At 38.9% G+C, this 9,854-nt stretch overlaps 1 protein-coding gene across 2 annotated transcripts; it reads left to right on the forward strand.

Annotated features, from left to right (window-relative positions):
- Positions 1-196: 196 nt before the first annotated feature.
- LOC111869403 (U4/U6.U5 tri-snRNP-associated protein 1) lies at positions 197-9,512 on the forward strand. 2 transcript variants are annotated; one of them, XM_023860903.1, is made up of 8 exons: positions 197-451; positions 778-909; positions 2,645-2,716; positions 3,882-4,015; positions 4,858-5,010; positions 6,198-6,279; positions 7,610-7,691; positions 9,502-9,512. In XM_023860903.1, the coding sequence occupies exons 2-7, from the start codon at positions 888-890 to the stop codon at positions 7,669-7,671; spliced, it is 525 nt and encodes a 174-aa protein (XP_023716671.1). In that variant the 5' UTR covers positions 197-451; positions 778-887; the 3' UTR covers positions 7,672-7,691; positions 9,502-9,512. The 2 variants fall into 2 exon arrangements, with proteins under 2 accessions (XP_023716671.1, XP_023716672.1); XM_023860904.1 differs by having other exon boundaries at positions 197-343.
- Positions 9,513-9,854: the final 342 nt, after the last annotated feature.

A 9,854-nucleotide genomic window follows, 5' to 3' on the forward strand; every position in this document is an offset into this window, starting at 1 on the left:
CCAAGTGCGTAAATGGAATTAAGAATTATGTTCTGAAGTTTACAGAAGTTACGCAACGCAACGATCGCTACCGATACCGAGGAAGAGTAGAGAATTTGAAGGCAACTGAGCTAATGACGCCGAAATTAATACCATGAAATTTAGGACTTATAGTATAGATGGCACTCAGTACAACTTCCACCAGGAGCACAATTGATCAGGGGTCCGATGGGCATCGTCTAGGCATTTTATGTAAATTCATTTTTTTCCCCACAATAAAAAGAAAATAGTTCAATTGATCCGTGGACGATTGTAATGGTGATCTGTAGTTTATGATAATCCGTGGTGGTAGCCTTTGCTGGAAGTAGGTGTGACCTTAATTACACAGTGAATGTTTTTTATTTAATTACACCAACTTTCATAAATGTGTGACATATGTAGTGGCAGTGTTTATTTTTAAAAGATTTTGCAAGTAAGTGAATAATTATTATGTTTCGTAGGAACATGAATAAAGTTCCTCTTGTATTTTGAAGCTTAATGTAGAGCATTCGGGTTTGTGGACTGTTAGCACCCTCATGCTACAGGATAAGGTTAGGAATGTTACCTGGTTGGGCCCCACGGGCCAGTATGAAGGATACAAAGAGTTAATCGAACAGAATGGTTTGAGGAAACTGGGGCAGCAGACATTGTTCAAAATATGTAGAGAAAATATCTGAAAAAAAAAAAAGCTTCTGAATAACCTGTAGATAGATTAAAACCGATGATCTTGTAAGCGTTACATAATTGTTTATTTGACAGTTATGGATAGGCGCCTGTGAAAAGACTGTTATGCAGCTGATCAGGGAAGACGTTGATGTCAGAGTGGGCCTGGAAGATTCAGCAAATTGCCCACTTTTCCTGCATGTTCTATGGATACATCCCATGTAGAAGGTATGTAACATATGAGATGATCTGTACTATTCTGAGACATAACATCTTTGAGTTGGCAGGTGTGTATTCTAGAGCCCTCAGACACAATCTCATCTTAGAGATCTGTTATCTTGATGGAGGCTGGAAGCTGTTCCCAGTGATGAAGGATGCCAAGTTGCTGAGTGAGCAGGGATCACACAGCGTCTTCCTCTCTGTTTCATTGTTCAGCTGTCTAGCTCATGCAGGGAGTCCCTGTACTTGAGGTGCGTGTCATGTCACACACCGTTACAGCTATACCCAGTGTTCAGATGCCAGACACATGTATCAGTTCTTTGTCAGGATATATAGTGCTCCAGCTAGGCAGGTCATGTTCCCTGAGTGTTTCTGAATCTTTATTTTTAAAGCGGATGTTCCCCTTCTCAGTGGAAACTTAATCCGTGCCTCAGACTACATGCTGTATAGTGTTTTGGCTTTGCAACCCTGTGGAGCTTGTTAATGTAACACAGCATAATCTGCCTGTATTGATGATAAACTTGAGAACCACAGAATGGAGTTCCATGACATTTTATATTTGAGAATTTATGAATTTTTTAATTTCAAGCATAGCAAAACACGGCAAAAAATGGAGCAAACATGTAGAAGAAAATGCTTTGTGTTCTGTGCACTTTTCCCATAAATCTTATGTCTTTTGATATTATTGAACGTATCAGATACAGTGTATATTTCCAGATTTCTGATGATTTAAGAAGATGGTCTCCATAAATTACTGAAATTTAGTCAAAATGACAGGTATTTTTGAGAGAATTGCAGTTTTGTTTTGTGAGGCCTATGTGAAGGATCCCTATTTTTAGGGTTTCATAACTACCAGACACCAACCTGTGATAGATAAACTCTTGAATACTCAACAAGAAGTTCTGTAAGAAACTGATCGCCTACTTTCCTTATAGCACAAATTGAGTATTTTATATGACTTATGGGGCAAAACTTTATTATGTATGCATAAGTAAGTCACTGAAATAATAATTGTTTGTCACACATTATTATACATAATCTGCAGTGTCTGCAATAAATATATATGTTCCATAAGTACTGGCTCATAAATGAATTATGCCCACTGATGTGTGTCAATTTCAACTTCAGCTTTCTTTCTGTCCATAACTGAAGTGAATACAATTGGACATGTCAAGAAATAACAGCAAATGCATCATATGTCAAAGTCACATAAAAATTACACAGTGATGTATCATGGTAATATAACAACCATTATAAGGTACATAACAATAAAAGAGATATAAGACCAAAAGAAAAATATCAGTAATATAAAACACGTAAACAATATTAAAAATTGCAAACCAAAAGACAGTCAACAAACTAGTCATCAGTCCAACATTAGTTGAAAAACTCTTGAAAAGAATAGAGAGCACTGCACAGCAAATAATTTTATATTTTCCTCTTAAAAACATTAAAATTTTCACTGCTTTTCAATTCAAGGGGATGGTCATTCAATATTTTAGTTCCCATATTGATTACCCTTTTTTTCAAGGATCGGTATTACAAAATTGAACATACAAAGTATGTTTATGTATGGTATTGTAGCTGTGAATGTCAGAATACTGAGTTGTATATATCTTATTCTTTATTATAAAATATAAAATCTCAAATATATATAGTGAGGTAACAGTTCACCAAACATATTTCTACAGGATACTCTATTATTAACACCTGTAATCACTCGGTTTTTTATTTGTTCACTTAGGTATCATCAGTGTCCTGCAGGCCCAAGATCTTGCTGATCGTGGCGCAGTTAGAAATGTAAGCCCTGCAGTTGGTAAGATTCATATAGTAATATTTAGGACCATCTAATTTGTTTGAATATAATACATAGTAGTACAGCACAGTAGTGTGTTATAAAAATTGTCATGTCACAGTATAATGTGAAACATTTTATTGTCTTGTGTAAGTTTTGAGGTTTTCACGGCGATGACTGTGAAGAAAGTCGTCTTCTGGGTTTTGGCGCCGTGTATTCTTCGTTTTGANTCAGCATACTCTGTGTTTAGTATAATATAGTTCAGCATAGCATATAATCATCATAGTCACCAACTTACTGCCCTGATCTTCACTGTTCCTTCCTATACTTAACATTTGTTTTAACCTTTCTCCCTTCTGCCACAACTTTTCTGTCTGTTCTGCCCTTCTTCGCTTGAGTTTTCTGAAGCCTTTCAATTTCTGTACTACTGTCTTTCAGAAAATTTCTACTGCACTTTATATGTTCTGTCCGTTGACTTAGCATCCTCTGCACTCCTGAACTTCTGCTCTTCTATTACCTCCTCTCCTAAATTCCATCTTCCTGACTTTCCTGAACTGGTTTCAAATCTACCATTTTCTCTCCTGACCCTTTTTATTTTTGCTTCTTTGATTATCATGCCTGTGCTCCCCCATTCCACCACTTTCTGTCATCATAGTTCTGATTTCTCTTATTCTCTCACCTCTCCTTTTTTGCTGTCATTCCATACTGCTTTTTGCTGAACCTTTTTTCATTCACCATTTCCTTTCAGGACCTCATCATTTTCCCTTCTTTAATCACATTTACTTCTTTCAATTCCCTACTTTACTTCCACTTTTGACTCCTTCCCATTTCCTTCTTTCCCTACCTTTCTTAGATCCTTCATCCTTCCACTTTTGGCTCCTCCATACATAATTAAACTTCTCCGGTTTGTTCCAATTGTAGTATATGTACCACTGCCGAATCTAGAAAATGAGTGAGCCTCGACGTCTCACAACCCTATGGGCCTTCATGTCCTGGTACAGGAGTAGCATATGTAATTATCCTGAACCATTTTTCTTTGCTGCTTGATCCCTTCATGACACATTTCTGTTTCCACCACTTCCTCTTACTATATAGTTTCCGCTACGAAGTGTGTTGTGAAATCATGAAAGGAAATGTAGTGCAGGAGCAGTTTTGAATGTTATTAATAATGGGACACAACTTTCAGCGCCAGAAGAGAAACTGTCCAACATCAAGATTGATCCCAATGACAGCGAACTGGAGCTACAGATAGCCCTCAAGAAAGCACAGAGACTGAAGCTGCAGGAGGCTGTTACAGAATCAAAGGACAGAGTAGAAAAGGTACATCACATCGGCAGATTTCCTTTTTAATCCTTCTCACAAATGTTTGGCTGTAGTACGGGTCATTTCTCTTGTTCAGTCAAGGCCATCTTCCCCTCACCTGCCTGAGACAAGAGAGGAGCAGCCCTATGGATAGGTGGTGGGAGGTGATGAAATTGCCCCTAGCTACAGAATCCTGTGCCATGTTTAGTTCCTACACAGTGTCTCCATATGTTCCAGTTATAAAATGTTACACAGAACTTTATAGTAAAGCTCATTATGATGTTTCCTCCTTGGTTACTATACAGAACCATTGTAATTTAACCTGAGGGTTATTAAATTGTTTCTCTCACAGTTTGTTGCAGTGAGCCTCAAACCAGTAAATCATATATTCACATTTAAGTAATATCGTCATCCTTTCTAACTGTGCTACAAACTGAAAGGTCATGGGTTCGATTCCCAGTTAGATAATTGGATTTTTAGATCAACCGAATCCTTCCAGTCACACTATGACCCTGGGGTCAACTCAGCCTGTAACATAAATGTGAGCTTATTGTCGAGAAAGTATGGGAGTCTCGACGTCTCACCCCTATGGGCCTCCACGGGCTGATACAGGGAGAGCTCTACCTTTTTTTATACTATCATCCTTTCTTGTGTTTTGGTTATTGAGACCTGTTATGGCTTCCTGTCAAATAGGCACCAGGGGCTGTTTCCTGGGGTGGGAGTGGCATGGAGCTGGCCACTCACCTCCATCTAGAGCATAACTAATTAAGCATAGGGACAGCTTTGCATTTATGGACACTACAAAACAGAATGCTGTATAGCTACATAATTTAACTGTTTGTGATTTGTGATGTTTGTAGGTGGCAGAGTCAGTACTGGAGAGAAACTCAGAAGAAAACTCGGAAGGTGGTTCCATTGTGCTGAATGCTACTGCAGAATTCTGCCGTACGTTAGGTGACATCCCCCTTTATGGTCTGGCTGGCAACAGGGATGAGGACGCTGAGGAACTACTTGTGAGTGGAATATAACTATCCGCAGATAAATGTACACTTGGCAAGGCACTTTGATTAGCATGTGTCAAGACTGGATACAGTCCATTGCCCATCTGCAGTTATTTACTGCAGCTGCAACAGAATTAGAATATATATTAATTACAGTTGGAATTCCACGATAATGGATATATAAATTACTGAACTGGAAATATCCAACAGAAATCCTAGAAATGAAAGCACTCGTTAAACAATAAGAATGTGATAGTTGAGATGGTAGAACCTTTTTCTTCTTCTTCTTGACAAGTGGTGCCTTCTGGAATAAAATGTCGTATAATGTGATAAGGTCCATAAGCATTTTGAAGGAATGTCAGTGGACTTAACAGGATGTTACTTCCCAGAAGATAGTGCCTTTCTTAATCTCGTCTACAAGAATCTGAAATCCAGGCTTTTTTCCCAACTTTATTTCTTTCTTCTCCCTGTGCCATGTGCATGATAAGGGTAGAAAAGATGCTACTAGGAATGATATGTGAAATTGAAATAGGGATGAATAAATAGCTCAGAACATGACTAAAGGAAAAACCAATAGTTCTTGTAATTGTATTCATTGCAGAGTGAATTGAATGTTAGTCATCACAGTATTCTCACTGCAAACTCAGAATTAGTTTGGCAGGTGTACATTGCTTGGTAGAATGAGAGTATGTTTCTAATAGATCTGTAACTTCAAAGCATATTATGATATTAAAAAGATATTTTGGCAAAGCAAGTTTCAAGATGATCAGTATAGCCAGAAGAATTCTGTCTTCTGGGGTATCATCCAAATTTCTGGGGGAACACGTCACCTGAATCTTCAGGGTCAAAGAATAAATGAAACCAGAAGCCAGCATGAAGCAGGTAGGAACTTGGCTTTGTTACCTGCCAGTGCTGGTTTCTTGCTTGATTTATTCTTCAACCCTGAAGATGGAGGCGACATGTTTCTGCAATATGTCTCTTGACTTTCGACAGACCACACGGCATTATATCCCAGATGACAGAACTCTTCAAATCCACTGCTGTCAGAAGCTCCACTCCTACACAGTGCAGTAGTTTTTTATACAGTGGTTGGTGAGTAAGCAGTTCAGATTTCAGTCTATCTCAAGGTAATTTTGAATTGGTAATTTTTGGACTGCTCATTTGTGTTCTGCGAATCTCATACAAAATTTACATTACAGGACTTTGAGAGGGAAATGATTGAAGAGAAGAAACATCAGGAAGAAGAAGGCAGACGTGGAGCTTGGAATGAAGTTGAGATTGGTGAGTCATTAGCAGATTCTTTATGTACAACATAGGCCTTGACACTTTAGTATTGGTTTTAATTGTGCATTTATATTTTAAGTATTTCATAAATGGTGTACCATATTTAATCATATACTGCAGTTTTGTTAGGGGTTTTAGTAGAAACACATTAATCATTACTGTGTAATATTAGTAGAGGTAGGATAGTTGTTTGAGGCACTATGCTACAAGTTGGAAGGTCGTGGGTTCAAGTCCTGACGAGGTCATTAATTTTTTTCAGTTGACCTGCTCCTTCCAGCTGCACTATGGCCCTGGGGTCAACTCAGCCTCTTAACAGAAATGAGTACCAGGCATTTTCGTGGGGGGTTAAGTGCGGCTGATGTGTAAGGCTGACAGCCTCACCACCATCCATGAACCGATTGTATAGAAAATGTGGGAGCCTTAATGTCTCACAACCCTATGGGCCTCCATGGTCTGTTACAGGGATAGCTTGACGCATAAGGCTGACAACCTCACCGCCATCCGTGAGCCAATCGTCTTGAAACCCTATGGACCTCCACGGTCTGTTACAGGGATAACTTTACTTTTTTTCATTTTTTAATGTATAGTGTGTTGGTATGTAATGAATGTCACTTATGAAGAATGCCATCTTCTGAGATGTGGCACTGTATATTGTGTAAACCGATGTTTTGGAGGAACATATCGCCTTTGTCTTCAGAGTATAAAAATCCACAAGCAAGGAACTAGTGTGAGCAGGTGACTGCAGACTAAGTCACCTAAGTTGTCCTGTAGCTGTCAAGTCTTCTCTGCAGCAGGCTTTAGGGAAGAGAGTTATCATGGGCGCAAGGATCAGCCACTTGCTTTGATTATGGAGTAGAGTAGGAGATTTTGAAGGGTAAAGAATATCTGAGCTTTGAATTGTCATCTCCTCTATAACTGGATTGCACGCGGTAGCATAGTGATTAAGGCACTATGCTACAAGTTGGAATGTCGCGGGTTCAAATACCAATGAGGTTATTGGATTTTTTTCGATTGACCTAATCCTTCTGGCCGCACTATGGCCCTGGGGTTCACTCAGCCTCTAACAGAAATGAGTTACAGGAGTTAAATAATTTTCCTGGGGAGTAAAGCATGACTGGCACGTAAGGGTGACAACCTTACCGCCATCTTTGAGCCGACTGTCTAGAAGATTTGGGACCTGCGTCTCACAACCCTATGGGCCTTCACAGCCTGTTACAGGGATAGCTTTACTTACTTTTCCTTTACTTTACTTACTTGGAAACATGGCCACGTTCTGTAAGATCCAAAAATACAGTGACTCTAATGTTGTCTCTGTTTCTAATTTCAGATACCTGTCTCATGAATTTCATGGAAAGGGACCTGGCAAAAATAAAGTGGAGAAACGAATGAAGAAAACTGAACAGGAGGGAGTGAGTATCAGTCCAGATCTGGTCATGAGCTCTTATTTGTAATACAAGCTGGAAGGTCATGAGTTCAAGTCCTGATGAAGTCATTGGATTTTTTTCAATTGACCTAATCCTTCCAGCCGCACTATGGCCCTGGGGTCGACTCAGCCTCTAATAGAAATGAGTACCAGGAATATTCTTGCAATATTCTTGGGGCTAAAGGGCGGCTGGCCCATAGGGCTGACAACCTTGCCACCATCTATGAGCCGATTGTCTAGAAAATGTGGGAACCTCAACATCTCACAACCCTATGGCCCCCCACGGCCTGTTACCGGGATACCTTTACTTTACTTTAGTATATTGTAGCACCCTGCTGCACTTCATTTAGTACCAAATTGTTTCACGGTCTCACGTGCAGCATGTCCTTCTGTAAAACTTCCTGAAAGTTATTCACTACTTGTTTTGACCTATAAGGTCATTATCAGGTGTTTTAAAATTATAAATGTGGAAACTGCTGTTCTTCCATATTGTGATTGCTGGTCATCACTATGCGGTCCTTTCTATGCGCATGTATATACAAAGTGATGGGTCGTTCTACCTGTTGTGTTATGCTGCGTGTCCCTCTTGCACTGCATGACACAGCAGGCAGATCAACCAGACACTTTGTATATACATGCACATAGAAGGGACCGCATTGATGACCAGCAACCACAATATGGAAGCAGAGCAGTTTCCTCCTTTATAATTTTAAAACACCTGATGATGACCTAATAGGTTGAAACATGTACTGAATAACTTCTAGAAAGTTCTATAGATGGATGTGCTGCACATGAGACTGTGAAACCATCTAATGCTATTTCTAAATGGTGCTTCATAAGCAAGCAAACTTTAGTTATCGTTACATGTCCATGATTCCACATAGCAGATAGATATCCATCCGCACTTTTTGTGCATTCATTTTCTGCTGACTACAAACATACACAGTAGCTTCAGTCCTGGGACAAAAGCGAATACTGAAACTTTGTGGCAAGTCAGATGGAGCCGCCTCATAAAACACACAGCATATATGTTCATTTGTTATTAGGCTAGTAGACATAGACACAGACCATGGGTTGGAAATTGGGAGAAATTGATGACTTTAGGCAGCAGACTAACTTAAAATTTGGCCAGCTGTTAGGATAATCAGTGACGGGAGCAGCAGATATTACAGAATGTTTAAGGGCAAACAGACTGTGCCCCATCTGAAGGAGATTAATTTTTTTTTATGAAACAGATGAGCTCAATTGACACCCACTCAGAACGCTTAGCCTTTTGCAGCAGAAGCAGAAAGAAATGCAGTCTCCATTCGTGGTCTGTAGTAGCAGTAAACAAACATGAGTATGCTTTTTGTCTGCATTCATTGAAAAGAACAATCAGTTCTAATTAAAAAAATTGTATTCATTAACTGACAGACTTAGACACGAAAACACAGATTACTAGATGAAACCAGTGAACTGAATTCAAAATTTGTCTAATTTTGACATTGCAAATAACAGTAATTCATAGCTTTAACTTAAAGGCTGAGTAGATGGGAAGCCATATAGCAATGTCGATAATGTCATTTGGTGATTATACTGCTGCAAAGTAAATATTTGTTTTTCTCTGAGCATGTCACTTGTCTTGTTATAATTTGTAGATTGTACACTCTAAAGTGTCATTTTAATGATGGATTGATGTGAAGCTTTACTAAAAATTTCTGTTTTTGATGCAGAATATGAAATTTCATTAAAAAAACACCATATCTTCAAGTTTAACATGAGCATTACTACATTTTCTTTATTTCTTTCTTTTTCAGGGCAACTATCTGAAAAACAAAACTACAAATTCTTCATGAAATATGCTGGCACCAACTCTGAAATGTTTTTATTGTTTCTTACTGTCTGGAATATCATCTCTATTTTAAATAAGACACAGCTTGCAGCTGCCGACAGTGCCTATGTATACTGGAAGGAAGGCCACAGAGTTCATGTCACATTCAAATAAGTACAGTGGTTCTCCTGCTTCCTTACGTAACCTGTTGGCACCTGTAAGCTGGAAAGTACAATTTCTAGTGATTAGTTGCTTGCTTATAGGACTTGAGCCAGATGAACAGCCTTTAAGCTAAATCAGACATGAGGTAATTATATTTGGCCTTTCTTGATTGCAATA

This window comes from Cryptotermes secundus, unplaced genomic scaffold (assembly GCF_002891405.2).
Source record: "Cryptotermes secundus unplaced genomic scaffold, Csec_1.0 scaffold813, whole genome shotgun sequence".
Taxonomy (NCBI): Eukaryota; Metazoa; Arthropoda; class Insecta; order Blattodea; family Kalotermitidae; genus Cryptotermes; species Cryptotermes secundus.

Coding starts and splice junctions, on each gene's coding strand:
- LOC111869403 (XM_023860903.1), top strand. CDS start 888: ATGGATACATCCCATGTAGAAG. Junction 910..2,644: donor GGATACATCCCATGTAGAAG/GTATGTAACATA, acceptor TTGTTCACTTAG/GTATCATCAGTGTCCTGCAG. Junction 2,717..3,881: donor AAATGTAAGCCCTGCAGTTG/GTAAGATTCATA, acceptor CACAACTTTCAG/CGCCAGAAGAGAAACTGTCC.